Source organism: Chenopodium quinoa, unplaced genomic scaffold (genome assembly GCF_001683475.1).
Source record: "Chenopodium quinoa cultivar QQ74 unplaced genomic scaffold, ASM168347v1, whole genome shotgun sequence".
NCBI lineage: Eukaryota > Viridiplantae > Streptophyta > Magnoliopsida > Caryophyllales > Amaranthaceae > Chenopodium > Chenopodium quinoa.
This window is the reverse complement of record NW_018744502.1, coordinates 2,936,143-2,960,456: the sequence shown is the minus strand read 5'-3', so window position 1 is coordinate 2,960,456 and position 24,314 is coordinate 2,936,143. Positions and strand designations below refer to the sequence as shown.

At 30.7% G+C, this 24,314-nt stretch overlaps 1 protein-coding gene and 1 long non-coding RNA gene across 2 annotated transcripts; both read left to right on the top strand.

The window, feature by feature from the left end:
* The first annotated feature begins 495 nt into the window (after positions 1–495).
* LOC110697998 lies at positions 496–11,426 on the top strand. The gene is made up of 3 exons (XR_002506623.1): positions 496–1,728; positions 1,816–1,929; positions 10,528–11,426. It is a non-coding gene; the product is annotated as an uncharacterized LOC110697998 (long non-coding RNA).
* A 908-nt stretch (positions 11,427–12,334) lies between these two features.
* On the top strand, positions 12,335–17,610 carry LOC110698226 (probable rhamnogalacturonate lyase B). Its single transcript, XM_021875625.1, has 15 exons — positions 12,335–12,349; positions 13,812–13,975; positions 14,175–14,222; positions 14,309–14,440; positions 14,540–14,659; positions 14,828–14,963; positions 15,294–15,464; positions 15,564–15,719; positions 15,791–15,897; positions 15,996–16,086; positions 16,184–16,325; positions 16,463–16,622; positions 16,716–16,832; positions 16,918–17,044; positions 17,133–17,610. Exons 1-15 carry the CDS (start codon positions 12,335–12,337, stop codon positions 17,373–17,375), a joined length of 1,929 nt encoding a protein of 642 aa, XP_021731317.1. The 3' UTR covers positions 17,376–17,610.
* The last annotated feature ends 6,704 nt before the right edge of the window (positions 17,611–24,314 follow it).

The window sequence follows — 24,314 nt, the reverse complement described above, 5'->3', positions numbered from 1 at the left end:
TATTTGGTCAAAATTTATATGTTTGACCATAAAAAAAAAAAATCAAAATATGAACATCTTTTGGGAAGAAGTAGCAATATAATGTTTTCTTCCAAACAAAAACTGCTTAACTTTGTGAATTACTCCCTACATTTTTTTTAGGGATTACTCCCTACATTTTTAATGCATCACTAACCTAGGGACCTATTCAATATTCCTGTAATTTTGTTTTATAAAGTTATATGATACATGTCATATAAAGAATAAAAAATTAGTAGTATGATTTATGAAAATCATAATTATTAAGAAAACTAACAATAAAAAGGTGAAATATATTTTTTCTAGTTTCTTTTTTGTTTTTATTTTTTTTTGATTTTTTGTTATAAAAAAAAATTGAAAACAATAACAAACAAGCTCTAAATTGGTTTTTTTTTAAGTGTCACTTTCTTTTTTGAACATATTTTTTTATTATTATCTCTCTCCCTATTATTATTATTATTATTATCATTATTATTATTATTATTCATCTCTTTCACATATACTATATTTTTTTTGACTATTTATTACACTATTACCCCGTTCTCGTTTCTATTATTTTTTTTTTTAATTCACGATAAATTAGAGGTGTTCGAAGGTTAGGCTGGGTCGGGCTGGGCTAAGGCCAAAAATCCAACCCAGTTGGCTGTGTAGGGTCAGACCAAAGGTCGGGCAAAAAATTTTGCCCAAAACCTTCAAAATTAAATTGGGTTAAGCGGGCTTTTTGGATTTTTTTTCAGGCCGGTCTATAAAATTAACTAAAAAGCTTAGAAATTCATGCTCAAAGGCCGCGAAAAGTTTAAGAAAAAATCAAGTCAGGCAGGGCCTGACTCGACTTCGTTGATAATTTCTTCCCATAACCAGCACAAAATCGGGCCAGGCCGGACTTAACTTGATCAACTTTACGATAAATCCCACTTACGCAACTACTCTAGATACAATTTGTTAGAACTATGTGTCAATCAAATCAACGCACTTGTTTTAAATCGGGAAGAGCCCTTTGAAACAGAAAAAATAGTTGTATTAAAAGGTGTAATAAGGATATTACTTAAAAGAACACCCTTCTGGCCTTCTCCCTAAATTAGGAAAAAAGAAAGTCCTAATAACAGAGTGAGCTACAAAGCTACAGCATACCTTCGATAACATACCCTCGATTCTACTCTTCAAATGAAAAGTAGTCACCATATATTAAAGAATAAAGTAACTTATCAATAATACAAGTTGGTATTTCGGTTACTTATACTATGACGCAAAGTATTAAACACCAAATTATTTTATACCAACAAAAAAAAAACATCAGTCAACCTTAACAAACCCAATAATAAAAAATAAATAAGAAATTTAACAGAAAATAAAAAATATAATAATAAGGTCGAAAAGTCCAATATAGAAATTAAATTAGTGAATGATTCTCACATTCCCACTACCACCTTCTCAAAACATTCATTTTTTTTGAACTTATAAATACTTAATTATCAACCCATCCTCTAATAAACATCCCCTGTTTCTTTCTCTCTCTGTTTCCAACATTTTTGTCTCTCTGTTTTTTCCCACATTTATATTTAATCACCCCTTTTTAACAAAAAATAGGTAACCCTCTAAACCCAACGAATATAACATTGCCATTTTCATCAAGGTTTTTCAATACATGCAACATTTATATATCGGGATTAGATTTTGATATCCCAAGCCTAAGTGAACGGTACAATTCAGGTAATTATTTCCAAAACCGACATACATGAGCTAGGACTTTTCTATTGAGAACATTAATTAAGAAAATCGATTATATATTACATGCAGGAACTTACAAAGTTAAGAGAAGAAGAAGATGAATTATTTGAGTTTAGCTTTAATTATTACAATAATGGCAATGGAGTTGTTCTTGGTCTCTCATTGTTATGCCAGAAGAACCCAGTTAAGTTCTTATCCTTATATTCTTTTTTTTATCATAATTATCTCTGTAACACACACATTATATTATACATTAATCAAATTAATTTACCAACTTCTAATAAGTGCTTGTGTGATTAAGCTTTGTAATTATTGTTTATTACTAAATTAAACTCTAAAGAATATGAGATGTTTTATGTATTTTTTTTTTTTTTTATTGGGTTATTTTATTAATAATGATGAAGAATGAATGGAAAAAAGTTCACGGGGAGAAGAGAGAGAAAGAGACAAAAAGAAGAAAGTAAAGGTTGAGAGAGGTTTATATAGGATATTGGTTATGACGAGGGAATTAGAATTTTAGATATACATGTTCCTAGAATACAAAGGCCTCATGTCTACAATATTGTACAATTTTATTTCCCTCGTTTATTTTTCTTCTTTTTTGTTTTTGTTTGTGTTCGTTCTTGTTTTTTTAATATTTTCTTTATTACTTACAAAATATATATATATATATAGATATATATATATATATATATATATATATATATATATATATATATATGGTTTTTTTTTTTCGGAGTATACATGATTTTTGGTTTATACATGCAGACGTAGAATACTCCATAAATTATTGGATAATACACCCTCCATCCTGAAATATTGAGTAATAGTTTCCTACGAGTATTCTATTTTTTTTTTAACTAACTAACTATTTGGTTTGATGTGTTTATAACTTTATTCTACTACTTATATTTTACTTTGTAATATTTTTGGCCAAACACCATTTTATCACCATATTACCTCTTTTACACTGTAATATTTTTATTCACATACTTTTTCTTACTTTATACTTCGTATACTTTTTTAGTTTTTAATATTTATTTTCCCTCGTATTTCTCTCCCTTTTATCATATTCTTAATTTTTCTATACGTAGTACATTCATATTTTCTATTAAAAACAAGACTCATCAAAAGTGTATAGAGCTGAAGAAAAAATAAAATGGAGTGATATTTGGTGATTATTTTTAGGAGATTTTATCACATTTTCTTGTACTTCGTAGAATAGAAATATATCCAATATACATGTCCCCACAAACTAAACAACGATAGAGGGGATCAGGCAAAAATGAGAGAACTTCTACTATGTACTTTTCCTTCTTTAAGATAAAGAGAAGGATCCTAATCATTCCTCAACTCTCAAGGTTTTTTTGATATAGTATTTACGAGTCAGATAATGTAAAAGTGAGGAGAAACGATACTCTTAGAGTGTCCCTAGGAAAAAAAGAATTCTCAACCTCTTGGTTAATAGGTACCATCTTTCCCACTAAATCAAGCTATGCTTGATATTAATACAACTACATAGGCTAGACTAATGTGACGGTAAATATTGAAAGAAGAAATAAGTATTCGTACCAAATATGTTAATATGTATCTCTTCAATTTATAATGTAGATTGACTTGATGTTTGACTTAATTTGTATTTTAATACTCTGTAAATACTTATATTATTACATGAGGTTAAATTAGTAATATTGATCGATGACCATGTTACCAAGTACTTAAATATTGACTTTCAATTTTGTCAAAAAAGGAAAAAAAAAAAAGGACTTCTAATAATGTCCACTAGCTTAGCATAATAACACGTTTTATATTTCACAATCAAAATGGAAACTATTGTGGTTTAGTGTGTGTTTCCTTGAACTTAGTTTGCCTTTGTAAAGAACAATTTACTCTCTCCGTCCTAATATATGGTTCTTATTTATGTTTTTTCACAGTATTTTAGAAATGAGAGGTAAAAGTGGATGAACTACATAAAAAAAGCTGAAAAGTACAATTATAGACAAAAGTTAGAGAGGAAAAAGTGAATGAAGTACATAAAAAAAAGGTGAAAAGTACAATTATAGACAAAAGTCAGAGAGACCAAGTGGAAAAAAGTACAAGGCAAGTGGAAAATTTAAGGGTAATTGAGAAAGTACAATGAATAAAGTTAAAAAAAATTGAGGGTATAATGGTCTTTACATATTATCCAAAAATAGGAACAGACACAATATTTTAAATATCATAAAAAGGGAAACAGAAACTATATTATGGGACGAAGAGAGTATTAGATTTCATATAAAATAATTTTTAATGATTATAATTAATTCTAATAAGCTCACATAAGTAGAGCTGTGCGCAATAATTTATACTACTTATTTCAAACAAAGTAATTATGAATAGTTTAGAAAATAAATGCGAAATAAGTTGAATAGAACATTGTTTTACTAATCATAAAAGTGAATTGTAAAAGTTAAAAAGAGAATTGCATCAAAGAAAAAATATATTAAAACGAGAAGGAGTATTTATTATAAGGCTCTGTTTAGTTCACCTTAAAAAGAAAATAATATTCAGTCTAAATAATTATTTCAGTTCAGCAAAATTAATTTCAGTTTAGTAAAAATAGTATCTCTAAAGAAGAAATATAATAGAGAATCTGGTAGAAATAATTTTAGTTCAGCAAAATTAATTTCAGTTCAGTAAAAATAATTTAAGTTCAGCAAAAATAATTTCAATTTAGTAAAATTAATTTCAAAGCAAAAATAAGGTGAAGTGATCAGGGCCTAACTATCAGCCTTGCTGTCAAAAAAAAAAAAAAAAAAAAAAAGGTGAAGTGATCAGGGCCTAACTATCAGCCTTCAAATTGTTCCGTATAAATACATGTATAATTAGAAATAAGTACTTCGTATTTATGTTACCTTTTCTCTCACAAGATCCGGAAACATCAACTTTTTTTTTTTCTCCCCAAAAGAAAAAGAGTCTTGCTTTGCATGTTTGATGGGGCTTTTGATTGGGATTATTGGCAGTTGTAAAGCAATAATAATGTAAAAATGCTGTATGTAAAATTACTACTCTCTTAAGAGATACCTCTTAGCTTTCTTTAAATGAAATAAAATACAACATCGATGGTCACATATAAGGAGATAAAATTGAAAATATTGAATATAAATCAAACGTTAATAACGCTTAATAAAATATAATTTTGTCATGCATTTATAATCTAATACTTCCTCTGCTCCACAAATATTGCAACAACGACGAAATTACGCATTCCAAAGCACATTTTATATGCTAAATATTTATAATTATATAAGATTAAAAATTATAAAAAGTTGATATTGTGAAAGTATATTACGAGACAAATCTAACAAGACCCCACATGACTATATTTTGCTTTACGTATAAATCATAATATGTGGTCAAACAAGCGTGATGAATAGTGTAAAAGTTCAGTTGTTGCAATATTACTAGAACAAAGGAAGTATAAATTAAGGTTTTTTTTTTTTTTTTTTTTTTTTTTTTTTTTTTTTTTAATGCTTTATATATAGCCGCCTTGTCATAATCAATTTTAAAAGGGAATTTATTGTATATATCTTGTATTGCCTACTTTATTCTCTTCACGTAATATTTACTGTAATTAAATTATTTTTGTTGAAATTATATTATTTTATTAAAATTAAATTATTTATGCTAAAATTAAATTATTTTTACTGATTAATTTATTTCTTCTTATTCAATATTATATTTGTTATTTAAAGTTACTGATTTTTACTAATTAAAATTATTTTGAACTAAATTAATTAAAATTATTTTTGTTCTTTGAAGCTTGTTCATCTTTAATTTAACAAAAAAAAAAAAAAGCGAGTGAGTCATGGATTAACGGAGACAGAGTTAGATGATAAATCAAAGGTTAATTATTATTATTATTATTATTATTATTATTTGATTTTTGAGATAGAATAATACAATGCACTATAGCCAATTCCAACTTATCAAAACAATACACCACCAACAAATAATTCAATCTAAAAAAGTGAATGATGGATATAGCATATGTAATATGTCACATCAATAGTAAACATTCTCATATATTAATACGGTAATTTAATTAAACTAGAATCGTGACAACTAGATTCAGACAATATTACAGAGTACTCCATACTAAATTTGTGACATGGCAACAAAGTCATGCATATAATTTAGCTCTTACAAATGAACCAAGTGTAACTTCCGTGATATGCGCCAGTCTTACCCAGCTAAGCAATTGAATCATTTTGTACCAGTAAATCGGTATAATGCAGATCTTAATGAAGCTGGTATTCTAACAACTTGTTTATATTGATAAAAAGATTAGTGATGCCCATCATTACAAGACCAATATGTCTATTTGTTTTTCTTTTTTATTTTAAAAATTCTCACTTTGTTTAAATATGACTTTGGTACATGTTTAAAAAGTCAAAACAAATTTTTATCTTACCATCGTGATTTTAATAAAAAAAAGCCATAAAGGTTATTTTTGTTCAATAAGAACAAAATAAGATGAAGAAAGTTTTAAAAACTAAAGGAAATAGAGACTTCAAAACAAAATTATGCAAAAGTTGGTGTCTTTAACCTCAATAATTTCACTTATGCATCACAATTATTTAAAATCAAGTTTCCATAAATATATGAAACATATGAAGTACTAAATTAGAACGTTGCAATAGTCAAAATGATTAGTTGCCCTGGATTTAGAAACTAAGAAGCACATAATGTACAAATGTATATCACATTATTGTTACCAATGTATCAAGTGTTCAGATTAGTTGGTAAAGTGTATGTATCTCAAGATTTGGGAATGCAACAATACTTGTTACGAGAAGTTTCCACATAATTGAAATATGATGACCCAACTCGAATTTAGATTAGTTAGAGTCTAGTAGATTTTTTAATCATCGAAAAAAAAAAAAAAATCTCATTATTGATTATTGCTGGATTAAATGCTCTACTAACAATTTTAGTAGTTGTAACTTTGACAAAACACTAAAACACTTTCCTGGATTCTATTAAAGAGTTCCATTCTCATTTAAAACATGAAAAGGTGAAATTGGTTTGAATAATTTTTTCCTAGATTGACCACAAGCAGTTCAACAACTTCAATGAATTAAGAAGAATTTGAAAGGCTTTTAGTCTCCACCATTAATTATGCCAAACTTTATGGCATAACTTTGCATTATATTTTCCACTTAAGTGCAACATTAGGTTATTTGGATCCAAAGGAATGAAACAGTTTTGAACTTAATTTTATTATCAATGAAAAGTATCTTATGGAATCCAATTCCAAACTTATTCAATTCAACTTTGTGTAGCTCATTTCTAGAAATGTTAGAAAGAAAGGGAAGGTAAACAAAGGGTGAAAAAAGAGAACAACTCAGCATTTCTTGTTTAATTATTATAATAGAATGTTATTTTCTTACCCTTAGAAAAAGTTTTTCAACCCCGGGTTTCATTTTTTTATTCTCCTAGAATTCAAATTGTGGAAAATGAAAAAACAATATTCTTAGTGGTTTTTTTACATGAGAAAAAAATTAAAGTAAAAACACAATCTCAAAAAGAAAAATATACACTTATATAAACATTGTGTGGGTGGACTTTTGGTTATTTATTATTGTTATTTTTTTTGGCATTAGCTAAACAAGAGAAGAAATACAAAGTGGTAAGTTTGTTGGATATTTTATTGATATCAATACTCCGTATATAGAACGTCCAACAATTGTTTTGTCTTGTAGCACTCGTCTGCTGTTGTTAAAAAAATACTATTTTCAAATAATATTTAGAGAAGTCTAATTAGTTCCCTCATATACACTTTTTATTGGTGTACAAAATTTAATACAACGTACATCCAATAAAAATTAGTTTTTTCTTTATATTTAATAATATCTAATCTTGGATTAGATCATTAGATAATATGTCATCCCTCTAATTTGTGGGCGCAAGAAATTGGGGATGAGAGAAAGGGTCACTTTAGTTATATAGAGTGCGCTTAAAAAGAAGGACAAAATAGCTAAATATGTCCTTTTCAATTAATTAATTCATTTAGTGTCAAATAAAATTTGTTGCCACTTTTAAAGGGAGCTTGAATTATTTTGTTTAACATTTTATGGGCTGTTTGTCACACACTGAAATTGGCTTGCTTTTATACCGAAAGAAGTTCGTTATAAATAGAAGAAATAGATATAATAATATATTAATATTATGCAACTAGCTAGTTTATAGTATGTGGTGGGTGAGAACTAAGAAGGGAATTGTTTTGTGCTTATAGTTGAAGTCATCCCATTTACTATAAAGCCGGTGACTTTGCATTCATAGCCAAGTTATACGCATTATTATTCCATTATTATTTAACACTACTATATACGTATGCTTACCGTATTATACAGGCTATACGTGTGTTTAGGCGGTTATCGCCTTCTAATATATTCTTTCTTAGATTATATATGTCAAACCCGTTAGCTTATTGTTAGCTTTCTCTTCGAGATATGATTAACCTAATGGTAGTCGCGAAGTCACTAAGGTTTATAAGGTGTAAGCTGTTACTAAAAGTGAATGGAAGAACTATAAATGTATTTTTCTTCTCCCTTAAAAATATACTTGTACTTAGTAATTTTCATTCCTTACGGTAGTATGATTATAGAAACCTATGGTGGTATGTTATTGTAATCATGTAGTAATTAGAAAGTTAAGAGAGAGTCCGATTCCTTTAGAGATTTCTAATGAAAAACACCAACTTTAATTCATACTTCATATACTACTAAAAAACACTACTCGTACTTATTAAAGTTGAAATTAAAAACATTGATGATGTGGTTAAAAGTTTTGTGGTAATAGGATAGAAATTAAATATTAGCCCAAATAAATGAATTGTTAACCCTTGTGCATGCATACTCTTTTTTATCATTAATTGTAACAAATTTTAATTAATATTTTCAAACTTCATTCAACTATCATTAATTGTAACCATATACAATTAATATTTTTATTCTTTATTTATGAATTGCTAAGAAGTTTGATGAATAAAGTTTTTCATTGGGTAATCTAATGAACAAGACCAAATTCCCTCTTTTAACTAATTAATTCTACTGTAATGCAATAAATTTTTTTACCAATAATTATACTACTCCCTCTGTCTCCGAAACTTCGACCCTTATGGCCTAATTTTAGTCCCAAAATATTCATCCCATTTGCATTTTAATACCCTTTAATTTGCAATAATATTTGTGCAAAATTAGCTTCCCTATGCAAATTTTGCTTTTTCTATATACTTTTATTACTTTCTCTCTCTACTTTTTTGCAATTCCAATGTAAATTTCCATTTTCAATGTACTTTTCTTAGTTTTCCCATACACTCTTACACTTCCAATTTAACTTTTTAATACCGGCGAAATCAATCCAAAAGGGTCGAAGTTTCGGGGACGGAGAGGGAGTACTAATATTAAAAGCATTAGTAATAAATAGACAATAAATATATGCAAATAATGCAATACCGTAAAAGTCAAAAGTAGAAAGGAGACATAACAGTTGATAAACTAATCGGTCTAATCCCTCCCTTTTTCTTTAGTTTTACCAATTTATTGTGAATTCTGTGATACTAACAGCTTCTAAGTACTTGAGGTAGTTGAAAGTGTGTCATTTTGTTGGAAAATGATATATGCAAGCTCGCAAGTCAAGCATGTAGCTTTAAGGCGAGAAGATTAAAAATAAAGGATTAAGGATTAATGTATTTTTTTTTGAACATTAATGACATCAATTGACAATGATTTGTCATAAATTCCCAAACTTATACAGTACTCCATACTCCTAATCATTTTAGAAAAAATATACTCGTATATACTCCCTAATGATTATTATAAATCCGTAATAACCACAAGTTCACATTAGAAGTTGGGCGGTTGTTTTTTTTTTTTTTTTTTTTTTTTTTTTTTTTTTTGTTTCGTTTTTTTTTCTTTAATAAGTGTACAATTATTAAGACAAACATCTATCAAAATTGAATATAAACTTATTATTACACATAAAAAGAAAGTTTTTGCTACATACTACCTCCGTTTTGTATGCTTACATTGACTATACTAATACTACATATATAGATATTTAAAATGTTTAAATATTTTAAATTAATCTTCATGTATATTTTCATGTATATTAACCTTTTATACTTCACTTTTTAATTATGTATAATTACAACTATTAATAGTCAAAATTATGCATTAGTATGCGTGTCAGTCAAAATGTTGCTTATGAAATGAAGGGAATATGTATGAATTGAGAACTTGACGTGTTTGTATATGAAAATCCAAATCTATAGCATATTTTATTGTGTGATCAATTTCTAATTATATAATGAAGATTAGAATTCATGGAACTTTTTTTTTTTTTTTGAGGGAAGAATTCATGGAATTTTGAGAATCTTAATAGTCTTAAATTGTTAAAAACTCGTTCAGAATTTTGAATGTTAACATTTGTGCCATTATGCAATAGAAAAGTATTCAAATACAACCTAATGAGAAAACTAGGTATAACGATTAAAAAAGTGGAGTAAATAAAATCGGAATGCCTCAATTATTTTTAATTTGGAAACATTCTGTCAACATATATCGAATATTATTGGTCTTTAAAATTCACCGTGAGTAGAATTTAATTATTTTTAACCATGCTTCTCTCTTTTCTACCATCATTTCAGTCGTTTCACCTTTTTCATTGAACTTGTGCGTTGAAATTATTGGGAGTAGTCGAGTGACTTTTTTTGTTTCAATTGTGTTGGATGTGCAGTGGAAAACACGTAAATGATGACCATACATCTCCTGAAGTCTCCTTGATCGTCAAGGACAAAGAGGCAAGTCTTCTCATTATTTTTGTTGTGCATTTTTAATTTAGAGGCGTAAATTCAAATGTCCAGGTCGGGTTTGGGTTTGGGTTCGGATTTGGTGAGGCTGAGTCGGGTTGGGTCTGATTTCAAAATTGAGTCATGTTAAATTATTATGTCCGTATGAGTTGAAATCTGAATCGAATATTTTTTGGATCGGGTCAAGTTTTGACACTTCTACTTTTAATTTATATCATTTTATTTTATGCTATGCTTAATTGCCTACAAGCACCAAGTAGTATTGATCTAGTAATAAGGAGTGTACTCGTACTATCTTACAACTATAAATATGTAGGATCAATCCTCACTAGGGTTAGCTTGGGGGGTAGATGGAGATTTTTTTTACCCTTTCCTTCACTTCTAAGAAGTTTTGCCCACTAATCTAGATCGGGTTGTCATGTGAGAGCGAGAGCGAGGTTTTGATCCTATAGATTGCACTTTATACCTACTAAAAAAAATGGTCTACAAACACGCAATTCCTATCTTTCTTAATAAATGTATCATTTTAACTTTTACATTATTTACATAATAACTTTGACTATACATCATTACGGAATAATACACGGTAATTGCAATCGCATAAAAGGTTACACTTTCTTTGTTATAGATTGCACTTTATACCTGCTAAAAAATGATATGCAAACAACATGCAATCCTCCGTGTTTTTTTTTGTAAGTGTTATACCTAATTTTTTGGCATGCAAAAAACTACATTTTCATATTATATATCTTCTCTATAGTCATTACCCAAAATCATTTTTTTTAATATTATATATTTCCTCTCTCATTCATTAATTTATAATAAACTATTAATCTCACTATCTTTCATTTACAATTCTTTAATACTCCAACTACCCACTTACATGTTATTTATTTAAGTCAATAAAATTGCCTAAAACTATGTGTTGGTCAAAGTAACCTTAAAAAAATAGATGGGAGTATATTGACATGTGCTCATAGAGTCATAGTCACTCGATAGACAAGTTTTTATTAATAAAGCTAAACTAGCAATATGATATATTACTCCCTCTGTTTATTTTACCTTCCCATTTATTGGAATAAATATTAGCGCATAGCACTTATGTGCTTAGAAAGTGTATAGGATGACACTGGTTTTCTAGTGGTATAATTCAAAGTACAAAACGTACATACCACTTTGATTAAATGTATCAATGTGATTTCAGTGGTACATTTTCGGAGTATCAAATGTACCACTAGCACAGTTAAGTGGAATATTCAAGTTTTCTAACGCCTGGTAAATTACGCTTTTGCCCTTCTATACACTTCGTTTGTCAATAGGTGCTATGCGCTGATATGCACTCCATTTATTGTAGCCATTTGGAATGTAAAAAAGTGAGAGTTAGTAGAAAGTGGGTCCCTTTATACTTTTTGGGTAGGAAAAAGAAAATTATTTAGAGACATTGGTATTGTTATATCTGTATAATGTACTCCATTGGTCTCTATTTTTTTTGCCTCGTTGTCAAAATGTGGGTCAAACTTTTTAAACTTGGACCTTGAATTCCCGTTGTTCTACAAATGAAAATATAAACATGTGAGATCTTGTTTGGTTCGTCTCATTGTGAATTAATTAATATTAAGTTTTTTTATGCGTATGAAAATGGAGAAATAAACGTTTTATCACATGTTTTGAAGACCGCGCAAAATCAAATGGGCAAGAATAAAGGGATAAAGGGAGTATATTGTAATGTGGACAATGTTATGGGATAAAGTGAGTATTTTTCTTTATTATAAAGTAAAAGGAACAAAGTAAAGTATGTAAGAAGGTTAAAAAAAATTAATAAATATATTAAAACAAAAAGTAGAAAGATAAAAAACCAATGTTTATTTATTTTTGTAAAATCTTTCTATGTATATATTAAATTTGTATTGATGTGTATATGTCAAAATTTTATTTTATTTTCATCATAGGGTTCATTATTCACCACGTATTTACTTTATTTTCTATAAGGTTTTCATTTCATTTGAAGGCATAGCAGTTGGAATGTATTTATTTTTGTTACATAACATGTGCTCATATATACGTGATTAATGGAAAAATCATTTTATGTAGCGCTGTATAAATAAAGCTAGACTAACTTTAGGATACTCTAGCTAGATTTGTATTAATGTGGATTAGTCAAATCACACACACACAAAAAGGGAAAGAAAAAAAAAAATTCTAATCAGCTCAGTAAAAATAAATTCGGATTTGATAAAAAATACGAAATAAATATAGATTAGATTATATAATTATAAAGTAAAAATGTGTCTCAAAAAAAAAAAAACAAAAAAATTAAAGTAAAAATAAACACATTCCTATTGTTTTTTTGAACACAAAAGTGACAAACATTCTTACCATCGCGCCGCACTGCCACTCCTCCCCTTCCTACACCACACTACACAGTACACACTCACTTTAATGGTGCCACCACCCCTCACACCACCTTCCCTACGGCAGAAGATCCGCCCCCTTCCTACCATCGCGCTGCCGCCTCTCCTTCTTCCTTCCTTCTGTAATTATTTTATCACAATCACCATTGTTATATTTGAGGTTTAAAGGATAAAATTAGGCCTCTTTTTTTATATATAAGATGTATAATACTCCCGCGTTTAATAAGTGTTTCGCTTGATTTTCTCAAAGGTTTAGAATAAAGAGATGAATGTACTAATTGATATTCAAGCAAAACATGCTGAAAACACAAAAAGAATTTATTAAAGTATTAATAGGTTATTGTAGAGAAGAGAGAGAGAGAATGGAAATTTTTAAAAAATGAAATCAAGTCAGGGACCGGGGAAAAAAGTATTACAGTATTGTTACTATCTCCCAAAATATAGAAATGCTTATTCAAAAAAAGGCCGGAAAAAATAAATAAAAATAGAGCACATATCTAAAGATAAAGGGAGTATCTAAACCTTCTAATATGATAAATAGGGCACATATTTAAAAATAGAGGAAGTATCTAAACTTCTAAATTAAAAAAAAAAAAAAAAAAAAAAAAGAAAGAAAGAAAAAAAGAAAGAAATGTTAACATAAGCTCAAGTCTCTCTATTGGGTTTAGAATGGATTTAAAATGCATTCAAAACAATTCAAGAAGTTCAACAAACAATACCTAATTTTATAAGTTCAATTACCAAGATTGTTCACGAGTAGTTCATGAACGTATTTACGCCTCCTAAATACTTGATGTTAGACTTCACGAGTCGATGTTTATCAGCTTAATCATTTGTTCCAGGTGGTGATTGACAATGGAATTTTGCAACTCACAATTGCAAATCCAGAAGGCTATTTGATAGGAGTTAGCTACAGTGGAGTGCACAATGTGCTTGAAAATCGTAACCACGAATCAAATAGAGGGTATGCACCACTTGTATTGCTCTCAATTACAAAAAAACACTTAATTACTCTGTCCAGAGTTGATTTAGTCTACTCGATTCCGAATGGACGGAGTATTATTAATAAATCTATCTATCTGCTTTGTAATTACATTATTTCCTACGTTGTACAAAATGTAAGATTTTAAATTTAATGCTAATGCTAATGTTTTCGTATATAGGTACTGGGATGTAGTTTGGGATACAAAAGGTTACTCTGGCACTGACTGGTAAATCGTGAACTTAACTGTAATATTTTCTCTTCATATACATCAAATTTTTAAGGAAATATCTTATATAAACTACGGTACTTCAGGTTACTCGGATCAAAATTTAATGTGATAGTAGAAAATGAGGATCAAGTAGAAGTTTCATTTACATATGAATGGGATTCAACTACATGGAATAAATCAGAAGTTTGGAGAATTCCTGCTAATGTAGACAGAAGGTATAGATAATTAGATATGATCTAACGAACAACTAGTACACAATTTCTTTGAAATTTGACAAATTGATGCATGATATATGTATGCAAATTAATTATCAGGTATATAGTGCTTCGAGGATCCTCCGGGTTCTATGCATATGCAATTTTGGACCGCGAGGAAGGAATGCCTGCAGCAAATATCTTCCAAATCAGGACTGTTTATAAGCTTGATCAATCAAGGTATTAATACACATCACTTGCACTGAATTTCAATGCATTAGTATAAAAAAAGCATAAACAGCTACAAAGTAGATATGTAGCTTGACTAATTGGATTTGCTTAATCTGACAGTTATTTTGAATGATGGCGAGTATGATGAATTTTAGTGCTTTGGAATATGTTTTACAGGTTTCATTATATGGCTATCTCTGATGATAGGCAACGGATCATGCCTATGCCAGAGGATCGCGAAAACGGCCTGCCCCTTGCCTTTAAGGAGGCTGTGCTTTTGACCAATCCCACTAATCCAGATTTGAGAGGCGAGGTATTTGAAGGAAATTGCCATTATAGCTTTTGTAGTTTCTCTGTTTTCCAGATTTTTAACATTATCTCTGTTGTGAAACGTTTATATGTTTTGACCATCAAATTCCATCAATAGTTGCCATACGAAAAATGAAAATAACAATATATTACCAACTTTTTACTCTTTAAGGTATATCTAGTGACTAGTTTGAGTATTTTACATACACTTTCAGGTTCATAGTCTAACCCACGAAATATAATGTGGCCTAATATCTCGAATTTGTCTAGAATTGGTTATAAGATAAATACTTGCTAAGACCAGCTAATGTAATGTCTGACAAATGAACATCAGGTGGATGATAAGTACCAGTACTCATGTGAGGATAAGGACAATAAGGTGCATGGTTGGATATCATTTGATCCACAAGTTGGGTTCTGGATTATTACTCCGAGCAATGAGTTTCGTTCTGCAGGACCTGTCAAGCAAGATCTCACAACCCATGTCGGTCCAACTTCATTAGCTGTGAGTATCTTTTATCAGTAATTCGATATCATAACGGAGAATTTAACCCTGGATAAACTTTGAGTTACATCAATAAGATATTAAATTTCTCCGTAACAGATGTTTCACAGTGCACACTATGCTGGTTATGATGTGACCATGTCGTTCCAAGAAGGGGAACCATGGAAAAAGGTGTTTGGGCCTTATTACGTTCATCTGAATTCGGTTTCTTTAGACAGAGATTTCCATGAACTCTGGGATGATGCAAAGCACCAGGTAAATACTGTATTCATCTCTGTTTTTGGTGTTTATATATTACTGTCTTTAAATGCGGATTTTTGAAGCAGATGACACAAGAAACTAGAAGCTGGCCTTATGAATTCCCATCATCAAAAGACTTCCCTAAGTCTGTTGAGCGCGGTTTTGTGTTTGGTCGGTTGCTAATCCATGAAAGGTTTGTCTCATTTAGCTATTTCTTTTTGTTTCAATTGTTATCACAAATATTTTTACATTGATTTCATATGATTATTGTAATATCATTCCTTATCCTAGGTATAAAATGAGGACAATGATGGCTGGGAGTTATGCTTGGATTGGACTTGCTGCGCCTGGTGAAGCAGGATCTTGGCAAACCGAAACAAAGGTAGAAATTTGAACAAGGAATTACCAATTGCTTAACTTTTTATGAATCATCAATGTAGAAAATTGAAATAGAAATAATTGTGAATTATTCTTAACAGGGTTATCAGTTTTGGACTCGAGCAGATCGTAATGGAGGTTTCATAATCAAGGGAATTCGTGAAGGTGTATACAACTTGTTTGCATGGGTTCCTGGTTTCATTGGAGATTATGTATATGTTGAAGACATCAGAATTGTTCCAGGTGTTTTAACTATGACTTTTGATCCTATGGATGCCAACTAGCTTATTTGGTTAAATGCTTTACCAATTTGGATCAAATTCTGTCCAAAAAATTTGGATGAGTAGATAATGATTGAGATTTCTTTTTCTCAACACCAGGTTCCGTAATCCAGTTAGGTGATCTTGTGTACGAGCCACTGAGAAATGGACCGACATTTTGGCAAATAGGCTTTCCAGACCGCACTGCATTGGAGTTTTATGTTCCTCAGCCAAATAGCTTATTTGTAAACAAACTTTACACCGATAGTGATCATAACAAGTAAGCTCTTCAATTGCTACTCATATATCCAAGTTACCTCTATCAATATCTCGAAAGCTCATTCACTTATAAAGGATATTTCTGATTTGACAGATTCAGGCAATATGGTCTTTGGGAAAGATATGCTGAATTGTATCCTGACAACGATCTCATATACACCGTTGGTGAAAGTGATTTTCATACAGACTGGTTTTTCGCCCAGGTCACTAGGTAAATCATTCAGCTTGATCACTTTGAACATGTTGGTTTTGGTTGTTTTGGATAGAAATTTAACATATACGTCTACAAATTGCAGGAGAACAGGAAATAATACATTTAAACCTACTACATGGCAGATTATATTTGCGCTTCAAGATGTGATCCCATCCTCAAACTATACTCTACGAATTGCTTTGGCTTCAACCACTAGAGCAGAATTGCAAGTAGGAATAAACAACCGCCTTTTACTTTTCTGTATATGCTAACACAAGTTGGTCTTGCCATATTAACACCGATTTTATGGTTTTCTAGGTACGATTCAACGATCCAGAGGTGAGCATTCCCCATTTTACAACCATGGTAATGGGAACAGATAATGCGATTGCTAGACATGGTATCCATGGGTTGTACAGACTATTAAATGTTGATGTTCCAAGCGAATGGCTACGTGCTGGGAACAATACCATATATCTGAAGCAAGCTAAACATGAATCTCCTTTCTTCGGTGTCATGTATGATTATATTCGTTTCGAAGGTCCCCCTCGAACAACGTGATTTAAGATTTTACAAGGTCTATAGATTGAATACGGTCAATTACTCACTGATCATGTTCCACATTGTAATCAATATGTATGATTAGTTTAGTTATGTATTTATCTATTTTACGTGGTAGCTACTAGCTAGGGGTATATTGATGGAAAAGGCATTTACATAGCCTAGAATTTGTATATATAGTTTATTAACTAGCTAGCATACTAGAGCTTAAATAAAATGGTCATGACATGTCTTATTCCAAAATTTGGCCTAACTACAGCCTGCAAATTTGTAGTGGAATTGAAAAACCAAACAATAAACAAGATAATATAAGCAAATTAAAGTTGTAAAAAATAAAATAAAAGCCGTTTTAATATAGTATAAAACTACTTCACTAGAGTGATTTTAAATCCATCAATAATTTATAGGGTTACAATGATAGTCCTAATATATTAGGTAACTAACATAAATACATAATATTCTCTATCACAATGGTAAACAAAAATTCTACCTGGAAATTCTTCACAAACTAGTAGGGAAAATCGTAAAATGTAACTAATCAATTAGCAATTACTAGATTTAAAGCCGTGGTTATTCATAGTTAAACTTAACATTTAATATTTAATCGAAATAACAAAATATTAATACATAATATTACTATTTTTTTTAATCTTATACAATTAAGGTTCAAACATATACAAACAAATTTTAAATCTTCCAGGCTTCCGTCATCCTTTGTAAATCAATCGTTGATCGTGTTGCGGAATTAAACCCGCCCCCTTGAATTGCAAAATTAATTCTTAATTATGATCATTGTTCATCACATTCAAGAGTTTCATGGTGTTCGAATTCTAAAATATGCTTCTTTGCCTGCAAAAGTTTTACGTTTATTTGCGTGGAACATTAGATGAGTTTATATAGGATTGAAAAAATACTGGATTTAAAGTGGTGATATAGTTTATTAGATATCATAAATTTTATTAACGTGGAACTTAATCTTTTAGCTGAATAAATGATAAATGATGCAATGTATTTTGTGGGCGGCTTGCCACTACACCATTTGGCCACTTGTAAAGAACAAATTAACCTCTATAACACAAACTGAGTAACCCCTGCAATATTGATCAAGTAACCCCTATAACATTGAACGAGTAACCCCAATAACATTGACTTAGTAACTCCTGTAACACTGATCAAGTAACTCTTATACCAGTAAAGAAGTAACCCCTATGATGATTGGTCACACGGTGTGGCCAGCCATATATAAAAGTTTGTGTAAATGATGAACATTCTTTTTATTTTTTTTTGCTCGAAAAAGGGAAGATATATTTTTAGTTTCAATGATTTTTTTCTTATTTTTTGTATCTATTCCAAAACTGATATTTTTTTTAGTTGAACGTGATTTCATATATTTTTTATTAGCACTTTTTTTTTTAAAAAATCTATTAACCTATACTAAAAGCAAATCTTTCCATGACACTTGTCATTACCTTGTGAAAAATTTTCCTGCCTTTTTGGCTTTATTTTTTTTTATTTTTATTTATTTTTTTTCCAAAATCTTTAAGTAAACTACTTATAACTTTTGATATTTTCTTTCCAGTTTGACAATCATGTTCCATATATACCTAAATGAAATATTTCAGAATATCTTTTATATACTTTATGTCGTATTTTGTAATATTTTGATGTATGTATGTGATCGAAAAGCGCGCATGAATATCAATAAGAATTAAGTAGAGGCCTATTTAGGGAAGGTTTGGCTTCTCTGAGGTCAAATTTGTACCATCATCCCCAAACATTCACTCAAGGTTCCGAACCATTATGGAGTTAGCAATCTCTGTGATTGTAAATGGGGTGTAACCTTCACAATTGTGAACGGTTTACAAGTTCCTAAAACTTGTTGGCGACTCTTTCCTCTATCTTCTTTTCCTTGGTACGCCGCCATGCTTAAACACATGACCCACGTGTAAGGCGGAGTGAAAAACTCCCTACACTATTAAACTTAAAAAAATGAAATTCACGTTCAATTGATTTAAAAAAAAAAAAATTGGATTAGATAAAAAAAATTAATGAATATGAGAAGTGATTGTAATAAACTAGGTTAAAATCCCGTGCAATGCACAGTTGTTAAATATTTTAAACTCAAATTATCACCAATGTTAGATTTGATTGTGCATTATTTAAACTCAAATGATCACCAATGTTGGTTGATTATTAATGCACAATCAAATCTAACATGGTGATCATTTGAGTTTAAATAATATTAAGCCTAAATCCAATTATTAATTATCTTATTAGGCGTGATTTCAAGTACAAATTCCTTTTAATCCTGCAAAATAGAGCGTGATCAAGTAATAGCAATAAATCATAAATAATCAAGCAATATATGATCAATATAACAATCATCATCATAAGAATATTGCCAAAACATCGTTAGTAGCAAGATCCTAGGCATGATATTGAATGAATTAATATCGATCCTAGCATATCACTATTAACAAAATAAACACATTATCCTAAACATGATACTAGAGATCAAAAACATTATCCTAAACATGATTTCTATTCCAAATCAAAATAATAATTAAATTACTTACTTTAAATTTGATGCCTCGACCTTCTTGTTATTAAAACAATACACACGTTAGTAAACTTCAAGAAAGTTAAATCAATAAAGTGAATAAATCAAATATTAATTGAAATGGAGATTTGGGATCAAACCCTCAGAACTATCAACCTTTCACGTCGAGGTCGAAGGCAACATCGAGTATAGTTTAGAGTATTTGAATCACGCAAAGGAAGTATTGTGAATGATTTGGATGAATCAAAGAGGTGTTTAGGCTAAGGCGAAGATCATAGGTGTTGAAGAATAATGATAGATAGTTGTGGCTAGGAATTCTTGATGATTGTGGCTAATTATGGCTGATTCCAACTGATTTTGAAAATGGGGAAAACGACCTCTATTTATAAAAGGAAAAAGAGAGTCAAAACGATTAGAAAAAAAATCAGAATTTGGAATAAAATAAACTGCTTGTGACGCGACGCGACAGGATCGCGCCGCGTTGAACATTGTCGAGCCGTGTCAGGACTGTAGCGGTGTGATGGTCCTGGCGTTGCACGAGGTTCATAAGGTAATCTAGTTTTGTACGGAGTTTGATTTCTGATTGGTTTTTATGCAAAATATATCCGAACGTATTTGAATTCGAATAGAACAAGGATTACCATTTGAGAAGTTTTATTCAATCTCGAACTTATTCGATCTTTTTGGAAAGGATAGATTAGAACCTTATAGAGGATTCTAGAGGATCTTAACTAATTTAGGATTGGGAGTATGATCATATAGGGCCTAAATAAAGTATTTGGACTCCATATAATCATTGAATCGTATTAAAAGTGGTCCTAGGCTTGGTTTGGGCTCGGTTTAGTATTTTTTGCCATAACTCATTCGTTTTAAGTAGGATTTGGGCTTATAATATATAGTTGGAAAGCTCTTTTCAATACCCATCCAACTAAATAATAATCGGGCTGGGAACATGGACCAAAATAATCAGGTTTGGACGTTTTTATAATTTGGACACGAAATGAATGACTTTGGATTAAAACATTTTAGGTAAGGTTAGGAATATGGTCAAGGCTTAAGGAAACTTCACGTGACTCTTCAACTCCTTACCAAACTCGTCAATCAAAACGTGAAAGGTACTCATCACTGGGTTTGGTTTTTTGAGAAGACACAATCAGGTGTCTATGGAAGCCCCAACTTTGATTGAGTTTGGAGAAATGTAAGTTTCGAAAACGCTAGTCAAAGTAAGTTGAAAGGGATGTAGAATGATTTTGAATGTACTTTGGGTTAGTGTGTATATACATATGTACAAGAATCAAGTCAAGACAAAGGGTTAGTCAAGCTATGCACAAGTAAGATATGCACACATAGTTAAGTAGTCACAACACGATTCAATGGTTTTCATAAAAAGGTAGGCTTTCTAATGCGCACCTTTTTATGCTTATGCCGTAATGTTAATCAAAATTACGCGCATGAACATCAAAAATTAGGTTAGGCTAAAGGTTGAAGAAGGGATAAAGGCTCAAGACCCAAAATAGGCCCCAAGGTGTGCAACCTTTTATTTGAACTGGTATTTGTATGCTTGAGATTTCTCACTTTTGAACTTGTTTTCTTTTGATTTTGCATTTTAGATTTGTATTTAAATCTTCTTTGGATTAGTGTGAGCAATTTTGATCATGCGGTTTATCACTCACTTTGCATTCATGTTTCCCAAGCATAGTGCCAAGCACTCCATAAGAGATGCAATCCGAGACATGTTCATATCAAAGACATTGGAACACTTTCCCTTTTGCACACTTTTATTGCTTTTTGAACTTTTGAAATTCTGGAACTTTGGTAAAAATCACCCAAGCTTTTGCCTTTGCATTTGAAAATTGCTTAAGTTGCACACCATCCTATCCCAAGGTTAGGATGTGGGTTGAAGAAAGAAATGTTAATCGTTAGACGAGCCTCAAAGTGGTTGATCAAAAGAGATTGTATATTTGAAAGAGTAAATGTGATATAATGTGGCTACAAGGGGTGCCTCAAATCATTGGTATACCTTGTGCTTAGTTCAGCGTGGATTTTTTTTTTATTATTTTTTCAAATGAAATGCAATGCAATGATCATATGCAAGGAAATAAATGCTCATTTTATTAAAATGGAAAGGGTAAAAACAAACTCATGAAGTAAATTAAGAAAAATGATGGAGGGGCGCCTATGCTAGAGTAATTGAGGGAAAGGGAAAACAAAAATAAGAAAAGAATCATGAAATCTTTGTCATTGGAACCTGCTTCGCGCTTTGTGTTTTCCTTGACCAAAGGTTCTAGAAAAGGAAACCATGGACACTTGTTGTCAATCACATGACTTGAACTCGATTCAACATGCATAGATAATGGAATTCCCAAAAAAACGTGATGTATAAGGGAGAATGATATGCATGGGGAAAGCATGTAAGAGGAGAATATGCATGGAGGTATATATGTATAGGGAAAGTATGTGAATGTGGAAAGTGATTAAGAAGGAAAGTGTGAGGTATGTAATGTATGGAAAGTGATGTAAAGGGAAAAGATGTATTCGTGGAAGGATATGGGAATTTCTAGGAATAGGATGGACCCTCAACTCAAATGACGGAAAGGATGACTCATGCATGGACCTAAGACATGATCATGGAGTGAAAAAAGATATGTACAAGGTGTGTGGAAAGACTCGTGAGTGGAAGTGATATTTACAAGACTTGTGTGATGACCATGTGATTAGACATGTGGTTAAACCCATACAAGACCAGGGAAAGACCATATACTTTCATTAAACTGGTTAACCATAGTAATGGGACTCAATGCGAATTGAAGACTCAGAAAGAAGGACTGAACCATCACTCAACAATGGAACTGACGCATGGCGATGGCTCCATCGTTGAGCGTCAAATATGACGTGTCGCGACGGTTACAATCGTCTCACGTCACAAGTTTAAAGCGGTGCGCCATAAATGGAACATCACAATGACTTGTTTTTCAGTCGTACCTTCGAAGGTTTAAGCCTAAAAGTCTTCTAGGTCGAGCATATTTATACTTTAGGTTCATATTAATTAACCAAATTAATTAAGCAAAGTCCTTTGGGTTAGTGTGTATAGACATATGTACAAAGAATCAAATCAAGACAAAAGGGTTAGTTTAATCAAGCAAGCTATGCACAAGTAAGATATGCACAAGTAGTGAAGTAATCACAATATGATGCAATGAGTTTGCATAAAAACCAATGTTAATCAAAATTATGCGCATGAACATCAAGAATCTTTCAAGTCTCATCCACTCATTCTAATTAATTTCCAGACAAATTGGGAATTAATTTAGAAATCCTCCCAAGTGGAGTCGCCAAAAACTGTAGCGAATTTTCCCTTCGCCCTACATGTGGGTCATGTGTTTAAGCATGGCTAAGGAAAAGAAGCTAGAGGAAAGATTCGCCAACAAGTTTTAGGAACTTGTAAACCGTTTACGATTATGATGGTTACACCCCATTCACAATCACAGAGATTACTAACTCCATAGTAGTCCGGAACCATAACTGGATGTTCGGAAATGATGGTACGAATTTGACCTAAGAGAAGCCAAACTCTCCCTAAATAGGCCTCTACTTGATTCTTATTATATTCATGCGCGCTTTTTGATCAACAAACATACATCAAATTAATCCTAAACCCGTTTAATCTATGTTAGTTGATTATTAATGCACAATCAAATCTTATATTGGTGATCACTTGAGTATAAATCATATTAAGCCTAAATCCAATTATTAATTAAGTTATTAAGCGTAATTTCAAGTACAAATTTCCTTTAATCCTGCAAATATGGGCGTGATCAAGCAACAACAATAAATCATAAATAATCAAGCAATATATGATCAATATAACAATCATCATCATAAGAATATTGTCAAAACATCGTTAGTAGTAAGATCCTAGGCATGATACTAAACGAATTAATAACGATCCTAGCATATCACTAATAACAAAATCAACACGTTACCCTAAACATGATACTAGAGATCAAACATGATTTCTATTCCAAATCAAAAGAATAATTAAGTAATTAAATTACTTACTTTAAATTTGATACCTTGACCTTCTTGCTATTAAAACAATACACACGTTAGTAAACTTCAAGAAAGTTAAATCAATAAAGTGAATAAATCAAATATTAATTGCAATAGAGATTTGGGACCAAACCCTCAGAACTATCAACCTTTCACATCGAGGTCGAAGGCAACGTTAGTTGAGTATGGTTTGGAGTATCCGAATCACGCAAAGGAAGTATTGTGAATGATTTGGATGAATCAAAGATGTGTTTAGGCTAAGGCTAAGATCATGGGTGTTTAAGAATAATGATTGATAGTTAATGATAGTTGTGGCTAGGAATTCTTGA